This window comes from Macaca nemestrina, chromosome 10 (assembly GCF_043159975.1).
Source record: "Macaca nemestrina isolate mMacNem1 chromosome 10, mMacNem.hap1, whole genome shotgun sequence".
NCBI classification, from domain to species: domain Eukaryota; kingdom Metazoa; phylum Chordata; class Mammalia; order Primates; family Cercopithecidae; genus Macaca; species Macaca nemestrina.
This window is the reverse complement of record NC_092134.1, coordinates 62,943,431-62,962,133: the sequence shown is the minus strand read 5'-3', so window position 1 is coordinate 62,962,133 and position 18,703 is coordinate 62,943,431. Positions and strand designations below refer to the sequence as shown.

Below are 18,703 nucleotides of genomic sequence, written 5' to 3'. Positions count from 1 at the left end.
GTAAATATAAGGACATCTGCAATGGGGTTTTGCTGTAGGGGAGAGAAATTGGACTCAACTTCAACTTCAGCAAGGACAAGTGGGGATTAAATAAAACAGGAAAATTAACCTTTCCTGTTTAAAGCAGGAGCAGGATGGGAGGTCAGTGGATGAAGACTCACTAAGAGGAAGGGGAAACATCAGGGGTAAAGGGAATTCCTGCTGAAGGCAGACCCAGGTGATAAGATATCAAGGATGGTCAGGTACCTAGGTTGGGAGATTTTCACTAACCTTACTTTAAACTGGAGTCTACGAGGACAGAGAGGGAAGCCCAAGGATGAGCCTAGTCAGGCAGAGGACACTGAGGAATCTAACTAAAGTTTTGGTCAAAGGAGAAGTTATTGTCACAACAAATCCTAGAAAAAAAGCAAGCTTCATTCATATCAACAGTTCTCTATTATAGTAAAATTTTCCTTGGAAAAGACTGGATTGGGAGATATTTTAGTGAGCATGTCCTTTGGGGTTCATTACCTCTTTTAGTGAGGAGGTAAATGTTTGTTAACTTCTACAAAGAACCATCCCTGCATGGTTTTCTCTTATTATTCAGGCTCGGATTCTACCAGTTAATTTTTACTCTTCTATTATGAATGCTCCTTTCATCAGGAGCATCAAAAGTCTTGCCAGTTCTCTGAAAATCTAGCTGTAGAAACTCTTCTGGATTCTAGAAGGTTTGATACAATTAGTTTCAATAATGTTTTATAATAATATTGTGTTAGAAAAATCATGCTTTTTCCTTTTATATGTAATATTAGTTCAGATTTAAGATTGTGATGACTTTGGTTCAGGTATGACTCTCAAATACAGTCTGAGATTTGTTTAAATACATGGATGTTTCCAGACATATGAGATACCAAAAAAAGAGGATTAACCATGCAAAACATTAAAGGCTCCACTGACAGTTCTGCTTTAGTGTTGGAAATAGCTTTGTGTCCACTGACTTTCTGAGCAGCTTTCTTAAACTCCTGGCCTTGAGTGATCCTCATGCTTCAGCCTCCCAAAACACTGGGATTACAAGTATGAGCCACTGTCCTGGCAATGAGCGGCATTTTTATTTGTCTGTATTTACATATGAACAGGTCCTCCCCCTGAGTAATAGGAAAACCAGGTTTGATTTCAGCATTGTCTTATTTTGCTGTATTATTTTGATTTTATATTTTTATATTTTATTTTATTTGTTGTATTGTTTTTAAATTTGTGTCTTGGTTTCCTACATTCTTGGTCCCAAGTTGGCCAGCCCTTCCAGCTCTTAACATTTTATGATTATGGAAGATATATCAGCAAAATTACCAAGTGATTAGTTCAAGTTGCAATACTCTCTTTTTCTTTGAGAATAAATTCTGTCAAATGGTTACTTTGGGAAAAAAAAAAGTCTAGCTTCATAGGTCAATTTATTTTGTTAACCTACTTCTTTGAATCCAGAAACTGTTTTAAAAGGAAGGATTGCTTTGATTTAATGATTTTATTTGTAAATCTGCTACTGTATTTTTTTTAAAAAATGAAGGTTTCTGTGAGCAAGTTATAGAAAAATGAAATATTGGAGTTGTGAAGGACAGTGATCTTTCCACTAAAATATGAAAAAGGCAAAAGGGCAAACTCATGACTCTGGAAATAGGCACGGCATCTCTTTACCAAATGTCACACTGTCCGCAAATGTCTAAAGTGTCTCTGAAGGGCTCAGTGGCGATCCAACCAGGGCAGTACCTCTGAGAGTACACCAACACTGTTGGTAACAGGTGACATTTTGGTTATTAATGAAGTAAAGAACTGAAAACAGGAATTTAGTTGGAGACAGCTGGAGAGTCTATTATATGTACACAATACTGTACGTAACCAACTCAGTACTTACGGGACTAAAGGTTAAGACACCTATATTCTTCATGATAATGTCATGGAAGATTTTTCTCATTTTAAAGCAGTCACTTTTGACCTTTCTTCTGAACAGACAGATGACAAAAATTGATAAATGAGGAGCAGGTGAATAGAGAACAGAACACTCTCCTTCAACAAACTGCAGTTTTATTCCTATACTAGTGAGAATGGATGCAAGATGCTTTATAGATTTTTTTTTAACCACAGTTACAAATATAAAAATATATTAAGCAAATACATAATTTAAATTGAAAGACTAAGGAAGTTCTTTGTTCAAATACAGTTAGAAACACAATATTGTGGGTGGATGCTATAGTATGAAAAAATAGAATCATCTACTGCCATCTTAACTGGATTTTCAGAGAAATAATAGATGATATTAAAAACTTAAAAGTGCTCTATTATAGAACATAAAAAGTTCAGTTGCTGTATTTACTTACATTATTTATGCTTCACACAAATGAAGGAACAGCTAGATTAACCTCCATGGACAACAGTATTATTGGACACTGACTACCTAACATCCAAAATATGAAGTCAGGAGCAATTTCAAGAAGTGTGTGTAGAATGCCTGTGAGCTGTGCACTAATTTCCACAAAGTAGGAGTAGAGATGAGATTAAAGACTTGGTCCTTGTTCTTGAAGAATTTATTAGCCCAACAGTCCTGCACAGAAAACCAGAAATACTCTTCCAGTAGAGCATTGGTGCACCCTCTTGTCAAGGTGGCAGACTAGGACATTCCACAAAGGCCGGTACAGGCATTCCTACTAACCTGCAGACGGAATGCTGTCCAGCTGTGCCACAAACTCTTAAAGCCACAATTGCACATGTTCCTTTCTTGATGGGGGTGCTTATCTACGCACACAGGTATTACAACATCTCAACATAACTGAAAGCTTGTTCTTGGGGTGAGGATAGTATTTAATAAAATGGTTATAACCAATCCTTTTTGTGACTGTTCTAGAAGGGACACATTGCATTTGTCTGACATTATTCACAGTTTTGAATAACTTATTTTGGTGTCTTATGTAAGATCATGTGAATTGGCATACAGGTTATAAAAATAATCTTTGGTAAACCTGTTAATCTCTTATTTCCCTTACATAAGCCTCTATTTTCAGAGCATTCACCAACAATTTCTTTATTTAATAAGTGTATCTTATATAGGCAATCTTTTAAAAAATAAAATGCCTTATTTGTGTTGCATATATTTATTCCAAGGGAGCCTCCCTACAAGTCAAGAGTATTCTCTTAGCCAGAAATACTTCTATTGCTAGAAACATTTTTAGAACAGAACAGATTTTTCCTGTTATCATGGCTGCATCAAATGTTACCCTGCATTTTAACTAAAATGGCCAAACATTTTCAAAGTCATCATTCTCTACAAGAATCTAAGGCAGTGTGTCTAAAATGCCAAACCCAGTACATTTAGTTAAATATCTGGTCAATTCAAAAAGCAAAATAAATTGATTCAATTGTTTAATCAGTTAAACCATCTGGCCAACGTAGTCAGAGTGAATCCTCAAAAGGGCAACATGTCCTAATAGAAACATATGACAGGATTGTCCAAGCACACCCAGGCCACAAAGAAGAGATGCTATTTTATCTTCCTGATGATGTCTGGTTAGATTCTCTTTTGCAAATATTTTCTCTTTGCATCATTTCACTTGCTTTTTGCAGTCATCGTTTACCGATTTTCCTTTGATAGGGAACATTCTTTGAATACCTGATGTAATTCTAAATTTCAGGTTAAAAATAGCAGTGCAGAAAATTAGCACAGCATTTTCTCCTTCAACTCTTCAGGAATGAGGTAGGCTTGAGGGCTTGCTCACTGCAACTTGGAGGAGGATCAGTCATTCCTTATTGCCACTCTATCTTGGCTAAGCAGTTATAATATTTTCATTTCCCCAATGAAATGGAACCCAGAAAGCCCTCGAACTGCTAACATATACAAGCAACTTATTACCTATTGATTTTCACCATGTCCGGTTTGGTCTGGCTCATATTTGTAAACTAAAACTCTAGAGTGTCCCAGAGTTTGGGCTCAGATACTACCACTGCTGTTGTGCAGATCTGGTAGCTTTATTATTTCAGGATTCCAACGTCAAAGAATTCTCAGAAAGCTAAGTGAATGAGAATTTAGCATATGGCCAATAATAGTATTGCAAAAGGTAAGGAAAATATTTAACATAAGAAATTGGATCCTTAGACACCAAGGCAAGAGAATCAGCCTGTGAAGGGTAGCATGTGAGGTCTATTTTTATATTGCTGGACATCTGCTAAATGGTTTAATATTATTTTCACATGTCATTTTGGACTTTCTTCCAAAAGATGATTACAAAATTTATCAAAGACCCTCCCAAAGAAAACTGCCCCAAAAATGTCTGTGTGCTGTGTGCCTTTTAGTATTTAAAAGTGAAATTGGCCGGGTGTGGTGACTCACTCCTGTATTCCCAGCACTTTGGGAGGTTGAGGTGGGTGGATCACCTGAGGTCAGGAGTTTGAGACCAACCTGGCCAACATGGTGAAACCCCATCTCTACTGAAAACACAAAAATTAGCCAGGCATGGTGGCAGGCACCTGTAATTACAGCTACTCAGGAGGCTGAGGCAGAATCACTTGAATCCGGGAGGCGGAGGTTGCAGTGAGCTGAGACTGCTCCACTGCACTCCACCCTGGGCCACAGAGCGAGACTCCATTTCAAAAAAAAAGGGAAATTATGGTCATCTTTTTGACGATGTGGAACCTGAAAGGATTGTGAAATTATACTTATGAGTATAAAAGATAATATGAACAGTAGATAAAAATCACATTCAATTGGGAAAACAAACATTTTCAACTGGGAGGAGCGGGGCAACTAATACAACAGAGGGCCTCAGAGGTTTAAGGGATAGAGAATTACTTAGGACAAATACGTGCAAGCCCAGGTAAGAGAGGTGAGTCTTTGAAAATTCTGATTCAAGAGCTGAACAATTGGCTGCTTTCCAGAGAACAACACAAATAATAATACAAAATTGATTTAATGAGATGAGATTAAAGGAGTTAATTATAACGAACTTGGAAAAATAATTATTAAGATGCTAGATGCGACTCTCCCAAGATTTGATAGCTCAAAAGCACTTTGAAGCCTTGATGATTAAAGTGTATTGCACAGGTGTACAGACAGGATGCCCACCAAGACAGGAGATGGAGTGTTTAGCAAGACATAACACATGATGCAATTAAATGAAAATAAATCCAATGGAGCTGAATGTCAAGGAAAACTTTTTTCTCCTAAATTTAATAAATAAATCAATTAATGTATTTAGTCTTCCCAGGAGCAGGAGTGAATAGTGAAATATTTGTTGTTAAGGAGATTTAAAATTGAGTGTAGGGTAGGAATAGACATTTCCTGGGTTGGATTAGACTTAAAAAACCTACAATTTTTCCCTGTCATGTCCACTTACATAATTCTGATACTACCCTAGATGTTGCCAGGGTACGGGAGTGTTATTTACTGTTACAAATGTATAGGTTTTTTATGGTTTTAATTCCTGGTTTGTGCAATTAATTGCTCTGTCTTCTAGGTCCAGAGGTTTACTATTGAAGTAGCATTAGCACTTTCCAGTGTGTGGCCTGTGGAAGGTGACCACTGTCCTGGACCGGCTCAGTTATCCCATTCCCTTGATGAGGCTCTTTTAAACTCAACTGAAGGTAGTAACAACAGTCCTAACTTTATGAGGATTCTCTTCATGTGAGTAGAAATGGGTAGATTCTGGAACAGTGCCTAGCAGGTTGCAGGCACTTACAAAAGTTTTCTGAGTGAATGAAAATCAAAAATGAATGTATCCTTCCAGGCATTAATGTGCTTTGCATCAAGCAACATTAGTGTAAAATTCTGCTTTTTTTCTTGCTTTTTCTTTTCCATGTAGGAAAGGTGATTTCTAATAGATGCCACACGTTGTAAATCTCTGACGTCTATTTTCTCACTGGTGGTACATCTACTGCACTTACACATATGTTGTTCCTTTTCATTTCCAGAAGATCCGCTTAGTTCCTTGATACAGAATCAGAGCCTAAGACTGTCATTTCACAAGGGCATTGAGCACAATGAAACTGTGAAGCTTTGAAACTTATGATTATGCTTCACGTTTTTGTAAACTTCAAATAACCCTGGAAAAATTTCCAGTTTGGGTGTAGCGTTATTTAATTATAAATAACTATTTTAGGTATAGTCAATGATTTTCAATTATTATGTCAATTACATTCACTGTATTATGGGACTTTATGGTAGATTACAAAAATACATACTTTGAAAAAAAAATGTACTTTTTCTGCAAAGGAAGCTATGCCATCAACAAACTTGACCTCTAATTCCCAAGTTTATTATAGAAAAATTTGTAGTATGAAAAAGGCAAACATCTCCAGCTCATCTTCTCAGGTATCTATGAAGATTCCATACAAATGCCTTTCAAATTTTTCCCAGGAATGCTCTCGGAACTGGACCTTGATGAAGGAAATACCCACTTTCTCACTCACTGGAATTTGTTATAGTCACAGTAAGGCACAAATACTGAAGATAAACTTGGTACAGTACGTAGTACCTTTTGTTATTAAATGCAACTTTGGGTGACTACTTGATATTTTGACTTCATTAATTTACTAAAAAGGTTTTTGAAAATTTTACTAAAGACCACTGTTTTTGTTTTTGCTGTTTTAAAATTTATTATATATGATGTTTGTAGTCATTTCTATGAAAATGTTGGCATTAAGTCTTTTAATCAGGCACAGTCTGCCACCATAATATTCTTTTAATGGGAAATCAAGTAGGAATGGATAATTGTGACTTTTCTAGGAATGGAGACCACTGAAAATGAGACAAAAACTAGTGTGCATAAACACATTACAGTATGGGTGTGGATGTCCACACTATGAATGCAATGAGAGGATCTCTAATCACTATAGATGGTGCTTTGCATGTTATGTTTTCAGTCTGGGTACAGCTGGCATCTTCTTAACAAAAGGAATGCATCACTTCTGTTTGGAATCATTCTCTATCAGAACCCTCAACCCTGCATCCTACATCCTGGGCTTGCACTGCAAGTTACATGATCCCTGAGCTAACCACTTTGGCTTGAATCCCTGGTAGGAGAAAGGAGAGAGAGCAACTAGTTCAGACACAACCATCCAGTTCAGCTTTGGTACTGCTTAATTCTTTTTTCTCCCTATAATCCTTTTTTTGACTGTTACATTTGTCCTAATAGCATGTTTAGGACATGCCCGTTGGCTCTCGAGATTCATGGGACAGCAATGCAGCAAAGCTAGACATAGTATTTGCTCTCTCTAGCCCTGCCCTTTGTCCTGTCCAGTGAATATCAAAACAGGTAGAAAACATGGCCCAAGGGATTGTCTCTGCCACCACCTCCATACACATTTTACCAGTAGTCCTGTCACACAGGTTGAATTACATGTAGAACAAGTCATGAACACTTTAGTGTGGAAAAATAGTATTATATAAAGCTTAATATTAAACATGAAAAATACATATTTACAGAAGAAACTATAAAATACAACTATGTACAATAATATCTGTTACCTTTAAATTATATAAAATTTTAAACATTCTCCGGATTAATAAATTATATATAGTATCAACAGAAATAGCTGGCACCTCTGTAGGGCATGAAGCAAGTTTTTAAAAACAAATCACACAGTGAATAATTTTTATCCAGAAGCTCTTCAGGTACATTCTCAATGCCTTGAATAGACTGGATCTGAAAGGAAGAACACTGTAATTAGAGACTGTCGCAGGGCGTGTCATAATTGTTTGTTCTGTTTATGAAAATTACCAATGTGAAAGACCAGCAGAAATACATAGCTCAACCTAGTTTAAGATGAGGCAATTCCTACTGGGACCAGGTCATTCCATTTAGAAACACAGAATATTAGACTTGGAAGGGACTAGTGATTCTAGTCCATCACCTCTGTTTTTATGGATGCAGCCATAGGCCCAGAGAGTCAGAGTAACTTACTCAGGGTTACACAGCTTGTTAAAGCTAGTTAGTTTGAGAGTTTGGACCTGAATCTTAGCCTTCAGGTACCTGGTGGTTATCCTTTTCTATACCATAGTTAGCTTCTTTCAGGAGTGCCCAAGGTTACTCTAAAAAAAGATTCTCAAGTCAAAACAAGACAAAGGAACCTCCAAGATCCCTCAGAACTTGCCCTATACTGAAGCCTCTTAAGGAATCTCCCATGCAAAAACCTTAATTTACTATACGGATTAACTGGGGGGGTAATTATTTTAGTACAAAAGAATTACCTGATTTACAAAGGACTCCTCTAAATAGTAGCTCTTTATTTGTGCTTTACAGATTGTTAACTCATTAACATACTGGCTAGGCTGGGTGGTACAGAGAACTAAGTAAAAGGAGACACTGCCAATTGAAAATCATTTAGAAACAGAGATAAGAGGGTATGAAATAATGTTTGTCAAAGTAACATTATCTGATTTATAGAGATATCAGTCCACATGGCAAGGAATTGCAGCTGCATCTGCCCACAGTCATGTGAGCAAGCCATTGTGAAGTGACTCCTCCAGCCCCAGTCAAACCTTCGGATAATGGCAGCCCCCTTGTAAGTCTTGACTGCAACCTCCTGAAAGACTCTGGGCCAGAACCACCAGTGAGATAATAAATGCTGATTTAAACTGCTAAATGTTGGGGTAATTTGTTAGGCAGTAACAGATAACTAATACAATCCTCCTTCACATTTGCAATTAGCCTATGTGATAACTTAGGTCTTCATGATGGCCTAGAGTAAGACGAGGCATGAGGACCCTTCTCTTGTCACTTAATAATTGCTTGATCAAAACTGTGCCTTGTGAGGTTTTTTCTATTGAATTTCCCATTTGAAAAGTGTTACATCCTTATTCTAGAACATTTATAAAATACAAAAGAAGGAAAAATAGATTTTTCTAATCTTCAGGGAAATTTATATTTTCTCCCAGTCTTCTTTTTCCTTATGCATTGTTTTTGTTTGTTTTATGTCCTGTTTTCTTTATTTATAATAAATACCCATGTTATTATAATGTCCTCAAAAATAGCATTGTTTTTGGTTGTTTGTTTTTTGAGATGGAGTCTTGCTTTGTGGCCCAGGCTGGAGTGCAGTGGCATGATCTTGACTCACTGCAATCTCCACCTCTCAGGTTCAAGCAATTCTCCTGCCTCAGCCCCCCAACTAGCTGGAACTACAGGTGCGCATCACCACGTCCAGCTAATTTTTGTATTTTAGTAGAGATGGGGTTTCGCCATGTTGGCCAGGCTGGTCTTGAGCTCCTGACGTCAGCTGATCACCTGCCTTGGCCTCCCAAAGTGCTGGGATTACAGGCGTGAGCCACTATGCCCAACCTGTTTGTTTGTTTGTTTTTGAGATACAGTCTTGCTCTGTCACCCAGGTGGAGTGCAGAGGCACAATTATAGCTCACTGCAGGCTTCAACTCCTGGGCTCAAGTGATTCTCCTGCCTCAGCCTCCCAAGTAGCTGGGACTACAGGAGCATACCACGCCTGGTTAATTTTTAAATTTATTGTAGAGAAGGGGCCTCACTTTGCTGCCCAGGCTTGTCAAACTTTTAACTACGAAAAGCTTCATGCATAATATTTTTTTTTCATATGTAGGGTGGTAGGAGAAATACAGGGTCATAAGATAAGAACATATGAAGGACCCCGATACCTTGATTGCCAAATTCTTTTCCAAAGGGATTTTACAACTTGAACTAGTTGTGATTTCAAAGCATCCTGCCCAGTAGTGGAGCTTATTGCTTGGAAAAGAAAGGCTAAGCAGAGTCCTTCGTAGCAGGCATCCTCGGCTAGGCTGGAAGAGATACCCTGTGAAACTGCTGCTCAGCTGCAGGAACCCCCTCCCCACCCTCCCTCTCTTCCCCTCTTTGTGTGTAGGAGAAGAAATGGGAGGTGTACATTGGAAGAGCTTTAAGTTATTAATGGTTTCCAGAATATTTTTCTTTTTTCTTTTTTCTCTTTTCTTCTCTCCTCCTCTCCTTTCTCTTTTCTTTTTCTTTCTTTCTTTTTTTTTTTTTTTTTTTTGAGACGAAGTCTCACTCTTGTTGCCCAGTCTGGAGTACAGTGGCAGGATCTCGGCCCACTGCAACCTCTGCCTCCTGGGTTCAAGCAGTTCTGCCTCAGCCTCCTGAGTAGCTGGGATTACAGGTATGAGCCACCATGCCTGGCTCTTTTGTATTTTTAGTAGAGGTGGGGGTTTCACCATGTTGGCCAGGCTGGTCTCGAACTCCTTCAGGTGATCTGCCTGCCTTGGCCTCCCAAAGTGCTGGTATTGTAGGCATGAGCCACTGCACCCAGCTAGAATCTTTCTCTTTTTTCTTTGAGACAGGATCTTGCTCTGTCACTCAGGCTGGAGTGCAGTGGTACGATCTCAGCTCACTGCAGCCTTGACCTCCCGAGCTCAAGCGATCCTTCCCCTCAGCCTCCCAAGTAACTGGGACTATGGGCATGTGCCGTCTGTCTGATTTTTTTTTTTTTTTTTTTTTTTTTAGTTATTTGTAGAGACAGGATCTCCCTATGTTGCCCAGGCTGGTTTCAAACTCTTAGGCTCAAGTGATCATCCTGCCTCAGCCTGCCAAAGTGCTGGGATTACAGGTGTAAGCCTCTGTGCCTGGCCAGATTGACCATATCTTGATGAAGGAACTTGGAAGTGAGTGAAGTAAGTGCCTACCTCTGTGATACTCTGGATTCACATTTTCGTAGATTGGAAACAAGGGGTTTTCTTGTTCACTCCGTAGCTTCCTTGCTCTGAGGACATCTCTTACACACTGATGTAGGTAGACATACTGACACTGTAGAAAAGCAGAAACATGTCAGAGGAGAGCCTGTTCTCCTGCATGAGAAAGATGAGAGACTCTCACAAACTATTGACAATAATGGAATTCTATATAGTTAGCAAATTTCTTGATCATCACTTCACTAATGGTCTCTGGTAAATAAAAGAATGTCTTTTACTACCACTGAAAAGAGAACAATGATAATGGGCAGAGAGGTGGCATTTTTTCATTCTTATAATATTTATGTGTATATATGTATATTTGTGTGTCTATATTTATATATATGTATTTATGTGTATATGTGTGTGTGTGTGTATATATATAGTATGTTCTGCGAGAGCCTACAACTGTGTCTAGTACATAGTAGATCCTTCACAAATTCAGTAGATGAACGAATGCCAGAGACTGCTATGTAGCTTACATAAATTATCTCATTTAATGATTTCAGCAACCTTGTGAAGTAAATATAATTGTCAGTATAAACTGAGACTCAAAAGTAACTTCTCCAAGGTCACACAGCTAAGAAATGGGGCCCCAGGATTTGATCTTGGAGATGTGACCTCAAAGTCATGTCTTTTTCACTACACCAGTTTTCTTATATGAATCCCAATTTCATTGCATTACTGAATGAGAAAATCATTTCCCTGCATACTCTGCTGGTTTGTTCCCTTTATTCTAGGAACATAGTGAACAAAGGAAGGTGTGTACAATAAGCCCCGCTGGACTGTTAGTTCTTTGAGTGCAAGGCCAGTGTCTTATCCACCTCTCCTCTCAGCATCTGAGTTTGCCACGTGGAAGAATCTCAAAGATGTTGGCTGACTGCCAAGAACTACAAGGGTTACACAGTGAGGACAGATCCACCTGTTGGCTATTTGAGAATTTACTACTTTTGAAATATAAATAGATATAGAAGAGTCAGTGCTTTGGTGACCATAAAGACCTCCACTGACCACTGTGTCTCAGCCACAGGCAGCCAAGCTTGTGCATTGGGCCCCCTTCCTTATACTCCCTGAGTTCTCTTACAAGGAAATGGATTTCTGCGGAACTTTCCCTTGCTGATATAGCAACGGCCCAGAGGGAGTCATGAATTGTGGGCTCTCGGCAGCCTCCGGCCAGCCTAGGCTGAGCCATCAGGCTTCTTGGGATCTCAGTTTCCCTACTTATTAAACAAGGAGGCAAAGGTCTCTTTTATAGCCAACATCCTTTGTCCATTAAAGGATATAGATTGATGTCAGTCAGATGGATATTGAAAAATATTTCCAGACCTTGTTTTTAAGGCAATCAGTGCAGTCAGTCTTAAAGTATTTTAGAGGTTTGAGATACAAAGTAGAACAATTAGGTCTTTCCTCACTAACAATCTTTCCAAGTAAACAGGTACTTATTTTTATGGGTTGGCACTAGATATTGTCCCTGATTGGAAGCTAGCCTGGTCATGTATCCATGGGACTATATAAGGTAGGTCTGGTATAATCAATAGATAAGAACATTTAATTTTTTTTTTTTTTTAAGAGACGGGGTCTTGTTCTGTCGCCTAAGCTGGAGTACAGTGACACAATCATAGCTCACTGCAGCTTTGAACTCCTGGTCTTCAGTGATTCTCACACCTCAGTCTCCTGAGTATCTGGGATTATAGGTATGGACCATCAGACCTAGATAAATTAAAAAAAATTTTTTTTAGAGACAGGGTCTTGCTCTGTTGCCCAGGCTGGTCTGAAACTCCTGGCCTCAAGCCATCCTCCTCCTTTGGCCTCCCACAGTGCTAGGATTACAGGTGTGAGCCACTGTACCCAGCCTAGAAAAAAGCCACTGTACCCAGCCTTAAAATGTCCTAGAAAAGGACATTTTAAACAACCAAATCAATAAGAAGTGAGGCCTGCAATAATATTGATAACTATTCTCTGCTCACAGACCTTTGTCATTTATTATGAATGTTATATGCAGTCTCAATCTTGAAAATCTGAGAAAGGTATCTGAGAATGGTTGCTAGTATAAAGCAGTCTCTTTTCGCTACCTTAAAAAGGATCCACCAAACTATAGACTGAAACCTCCCTGTTCCCTCCCACCCAAAGCATAATTCATTTTTTCACTTCTACTGGGATATTAAATTACTTTGGGACCTTAGAGGTAAGCTGTGAATGAACTCTAGTACATCTGTGCTATGGCCTATTAATAAATTCTTTAACAATGATTCACCATGGGCTTTGAAACAAGTTAATATCCATTAATTTGCCTTGTCTTAAATATAAATTCTTCTTTTCCCAATAGAATGTCCCTTTGAAAATGATTACTCTAAAGCAGTGAGATTGTTAATGTGCTTCTCACTTTATTCTTTTTTTTTTTTTTTTTTTTTAGACAGAGTCTCGCTGTGTCGCCCAGGCTGGAGTACAGTGGCTGGATCTCAGCTCACCGCAAGCCCCACCTCCCGGGTTTACGCCATTCTCCTGCCTCAGCCTCCCGAGTAGCTGGGACTACAGGCGCCCGCCACCTCGCCCGGCTATTTTTTTGTATTTTTTAGTAGAGACGGGGTTTCACCGTGTTAGCCAGGATGGTCTCGATCTCCTGACCTCGTGATCCGCCCGTCTCGGCCTCCCAAAGTGCTGGGATTACAGGCTTGAGCCACCGCACCCGGCCTCACTTTATTCTTAATGAAAAGTAGACAAAGCCTAATATATGAATCTCAGATCACAAAAGATAATTTTTTGTTAACTGGTGAAGGCTTGGCTTAGTGTTGACACATTCAGTTCCATTCAATTTCACCAATATTTGGAGTATTAGATATTATTTATAGTATTATAGTCTTTTTGTGATCCCTGAGTGCATGGCTTAGTATTTAGTGAACAAACACCTGTAAGATGATAAACATAAGATACAATTGTGTATAAGGTTTCATACAGAAGAGAAAGCCATTAGGTTCATTTTGAGGGGAGGAAGCTATCAAGCTAAAGAGAAAAGGTGATATTTATAAGAATTCAAGCAAAGAAGTAAGGCAACATAACATTTCACATATATTCTGGAAATCATGAGAAGTCTAGTGCAGATAAAATGCTGGTTGCGTGGGTCACGGGAAACCCCTCGAACAGTGCCCCAAATGGAACCTGAGGTCCTTAGTCCTACAACATCTCAGTGTTTCCTTCCCAGCAGAAGCAAATGAGATCGAGACAGTGACTATCATCTATTGTTCTTTAACAGGTTATTGCTCCCTGAGTGTCTCTCTCAGGGTCAGGCTGCAAATTTTCCTCAAAGCAGCGTAAAAGAAGAAGGGACACTCATAAATCCCCTGACCAACGCCTCTTCGTTTAGAAATGCTTGCTGTTTGAAAACTTGTGAAGACCTGCGTCCCTTTGTATCTCAAATAAAGACAGAGGTAAGTTGAAGTTCACTGTCACCATGGACCCAGAAAAATACCAGGGGTCCGAATGTCCTCTGTCTTTTGCTGAAATAGTCACCCACAGGGGCTCAGCCACAGATCACACTCCTCTGCACCCACTCCCATTACCAAATGCAAGCTCTAGCACCAGGGATTCTGAGCCTGTAGAAACAACTCAACTTCAGCAGAGGCTTAAAGCAAGGCAGGTGATACTAGGTTGATGCAAAAGTAATCACGGTTTTTGCCATTAAAAGTAATGCCATTAAATGCCATTAAATGCAATGTATGCATTTAAATGCCATTAAAATGCAGTTAATGCCATTAAAAGTAATGGCAAAAACCGTGATTACTTTTGCACCAACCTAATACCTGGATAGCATTTGGAATTTTGTGTGAGAAAAAAGGGAGATAGAAAATTTTATCTTACTGCAATGTTTATTTCATTATGATGGAAAGACTGAAAGTGGATTCTGGCCCAGGTGGGTAAACCTTCCTTAATTTGGCAGACCCTAATCACTGGTGGTGGCTAGTACAATGACATGAAGCTGGAGGAGTAAGTTGGGGTCAGGTTATAAAGAGGCTTGTACCCAGGATGAGGTCTGAACTTCATTTTACAAGCAGTGGTGAGCTTTTCACGATTTTTTTGCAGGGAGCTGACAGAGTCAGCAAGGGAACTTTGATGGTGGCAGTGGTGATGAAGGGATCATTAGGGCAGAACTGAAGGCAGGAGACCCACTAGGAGGCTACTCATTAGCAGGGCTAATGAGAGTTGATAAAGGACTGTCCAAGGGCAGTGGCAGTGGGATGAGGGGCTGGCTCCAAGGGAAGGAAAGGACTTCGTGACTGCTTGGATGTGGAAACTGGAGGAAAAGAAATCCACGCCATTGAGCCCAGGAGTTTGAGTCTAGCATGGTCAACATAGTGAGATCTTGTCTCACCATGTAAATAAACAAAAAATAGAAATAATAAATGCACCTATCCATGCATGTAAGCATGCCAGGTGTGGTGGTGCACAACTGTAGAAGATTGCTTGAGCACAGAGTTTGAGTCCAGTCTGGGCAACATAAGACCCCCATCCCTTAAAAAATATAAGAAGTCAGCTCCCTGGCTTGGGCAAACACATGGATGGCAATACTATTAAATGAAACTGGAAGGTGCAAGAGCAGGAGGAATGTTTTTGTTGTTTTGTTTGGTTTTTTGAAAGAAAGAGAATGAGTTTGGCTTTGATCTTTTTGGAGTTAGATGGCTGTAAGGCTTCTGGGGGAATCCATCTGGTAGGCAGGCACTTACAGGTATGTGGAGACAGGAGAATTAGAGTTGGGTAACATGAGCATGTATGGGAATGGAGAATATCACAAAGAATGAAGACTGAGAGAAAGGGTGGTGCCTTGAGGACAGAACCTTGGGGAACTCAAACATTAAGAAGACAAGCTGAGGCACTAAGCCACAGCATCCTCAGTGAGGCAGGAGGAAAAGGAGAACAGAATAAAGATGGAGTTATTTCTAAGGAGAAGGAGGAAGCGGAACATTGTGTTACCTCTGCTCTGAAAGTCAGCCAGTTATATTGACAGTAGAGTCCCTCCTAGTTGCCAAAATGCCTCATGAGTTTGGGGCAGGTGTATGGAAGTGATACATGGCCCAAGGATCCTCTGACAATTACTAGAGCACATGCGCGCACACACACACACACACACATAAATACACACAGTTTGAGACTATTTACAATATAACCTCCTCTTCCCCAAGTTACAAATTGTGAAAGTGACAGTAAACTAACAAAATATTAATGCTGACTTTTTAGCAACATAAGTGTAGGATATTTGTTCATTTAAAAGATTAAAAAATATTGAGGATCTAGAGAAGGAAAACAGGTTCCCACCCTCTAGGAATGTATAGTCTGGAGAAAGCTGAAGGTTAATAATTATGATACAGGGTAATATAATTCTGCAGCCTCTGATGAAATGACAGAGCTAGGCGGAGGTCATCAGTGACTGCTAAAACCATTAAGTGAAAGGTTGATGGGGATAATGAAGGGTTCAGGCTGACACTCCCTAAACTCATCGTCAATTTTCTCAGTGCTGAAAGAGAGACAGACATGGTGATCTGCCTTCTGATGTCATGCAACAGAAAGCCCTCAGCACCACCCACGAAGCATTGAGTTTAATCAGGCCTCCAGATCTAACCACCAGCTGACAAAATCCATGGGGAGTAAAGGAATACATTACCACCATGAAAAAGCAATCAGCCACATCTAGAATGTGGGAAAATCTACCGAACAAATGAGCTGGCTTCTTTAACAAATAAATGTCATATAAAACAAATGGGAGGGAGGATTATAGATTAAAAAATATTTCAGAGACACTTCAACCAAATGAAATATGTAAACTCTGGATTCTAATGAAAACCAACTACAGTTTTTTTATAAAAAGCAATTTTTTGAGATAATTAGGGAAATTTAAATACTGACTGGATATTAGATGATGTTTAGGAATTATGGTTAAGACACAGATGTGATAATGACATTGTGGTCATAATTTTAAAGACTCCTTATCAAATATATGTATACATATATATATATACACACACATACACACATGTTCGCACACACACACACATATATACCCATACATATGTATATATGCAGTATATGTAATATCACATATATCCATACAAATGTACACATATACACATGCACATATATACACACATATATGCAATATGACATGTATTACATGGGTACACATACATAGGTATATACACGTATATGTGTATTTAAGGATGAAATAATGTGGTAAGTGGGATTTGCTTCAATGGCGTAATGCCATGGGGTAGGGGAACATTAAATGTGGGATACAGATGGGAAAAGAACACAGAATACTGATCGGGGTTTGGGTACATGGAAACTCACTATACTGTTTTTCCTAGTTTTGTGTATTTTCTTTTTAAAAATTTTTTGTGGAGATGGGCTCTTGCCATGTGGCCCAGGCTGGTGTCAAACTCCTGGCCTCAAGTGATCTGCCCCCGCTGGGCCTCCTAGAGCGTTGGGATTACAGGCATGAGCCACTGTACCCAGCCATGTTTTGTGTATTTTTTTAAAACAATTTCATAATAAAACATTCAAAATATGGTGGAATCTACTCCCAGCCCAGGACAATAGTGGTGGCAGAGGATCCTGCCTGCAGGAGGCAATGAGGCCATTGTTTTGCCAAATGTGAGTTCTGCAGGATATTTTTAATTTTTATTTTAATTTCACTGGTTCAATTGTTGCTGGCTTGAATGCAGGATATTAATATGTGCTGCTACAAGAAAAGAATTCAGAGGTCAAGATGGTTTTGGAAATAGTGGGTTCAACAAAGCTCAAAGAGGGGCCATGGCTGCAAGAGGCTTTTTGTGGAGCATTGCTGTCTGTGCAGTGTCCTTGGGTACTGTGACTCTAAGAGGGGACACAGAAGCATGTAGAACTTTTTACTTTTCCAACTATGGATTTTTTTTTTTTTTTTTAATACAGAGGATTTTCATAGTTAGTTGTAGAAAAATTTGTGAAACACGAGGGTAAGAGAACTTCAGCCTTGGAAGGCATTGATGCAGAGGAGTGAATGCTTGGTCTCTATTGAGGAAGAGATCTGACCCTGAGGCTAGTACACTTATAGCACACTCAAGGGCCCAGGGTTCTCTAGAAATAGTGCCCAAGCCACCTCAGCCACTTCATGGCTGTGGGCTTTGTGCAAAGCCCTTAAGCTTATGGACCTTCATTTTCTAGTCTGGAAATGGAATATAATATGTCTCGCCAGGTTATTGTGAAAATTTAATGAGAACGTGTTCAAAAATGCCCTGCAAATGTCAAAGTGCTGCACAGATGGAAGCATGTGGTCTTCACAATCTACATACACTCCCGAAATGGGGCTGTAGGTGGAGGGAGTGAGGCTGGGGGAGAAAAGAGATTGGGATCTTCTTCTTTCCTAACTGAGGTTCTTATGCTCCTTTGCCAGCCTATCTTAAAATGAGCCTCAAGATGGTCACCTTCAAGACCAGTGAGATTTGTTTTAAAATAACAAGTCTTAGAAAATATCTATATTCAGTTCTTTTTTTCTCTTCCTAATGTGTCATAGTTATTTCCCCTTGTCAGATTAAAGTCTGGTTTTTTTTTTGTGGGAATATAGTGGGGAGGAGGGTGGCCTATAACTTTCAGTCTATAACTCTTACCTCAGTCTGGACCATGTGAACCCTGTGAAGTCTTAGGTCATGCACTGCTCCGTAAATGTCCACAGAGTCTTTGGAGTCTAACTGCTGGAGGATTCGGTCCAATGCAATAAAGGTTCCAGTCCTACCCACACCAGCACTAGAAGAGATGGCAAAGGAAGATCGAGCCTTTTTATTAAATTTGCCTTTCAAGATTGCATCTGGAGACTCTGGTACAATCTTTCTTTTCCCTTCCCAGTTAAGGGAGAAGATAGGAATATTTCCTTCTCTCAATGTGCTCTTTTTCTCTCAAACAAGTTTAACCTAGAGTCCCCCAATCCCACCTCCACATAGTCTTCCATCTCCATTCCCTTCCTGTCCGTCCTCCACCATAAGTCCTGCTCTGCACTTACTAGGT

At 39.4% G+C, this 18,703-nt stretch overlaps 1 protein-coding gene across 3 annotated transcripts in view; it reads right to left on the bottom strand.

Moving 5' to 3' along the window:
* Positions 1 to 5,161: 5,161 nt before the first annotated feature.
* LOC105473481 (protein tyrosine phosphatase receptor type B) overlaps positions 5,162 to 18,703 on the bottom strand; it is a 121,668-nt gene continuing 108,126 nt past the window's right edge. For all 3 annotated transcript variants that reach the window (XM_071071443.1, XM_071071444.1, XM_071071445.1), the window contains 3 exons: positions 18,310 to 18,445; positions 10,634 to 10,754; positions 5,162 to 7,661 (listed from right to left, as the gene is read on the bottom strand). In XM_071071443.1, the coding sequence (XP_070927544.1) occupies positions 7,639 to 7,661; positions 10,634 to 10,754; positions 18,310 to 18,445 (280 nt within the window). In that variant the 3' untranslated portion in view covers positions 5,162 to 7,638. The remainder of the gene's footprint in view (positions 7,662 to 10,633; positions 10,755 to 18,309; positions 18,446 to 18,703) is intronic.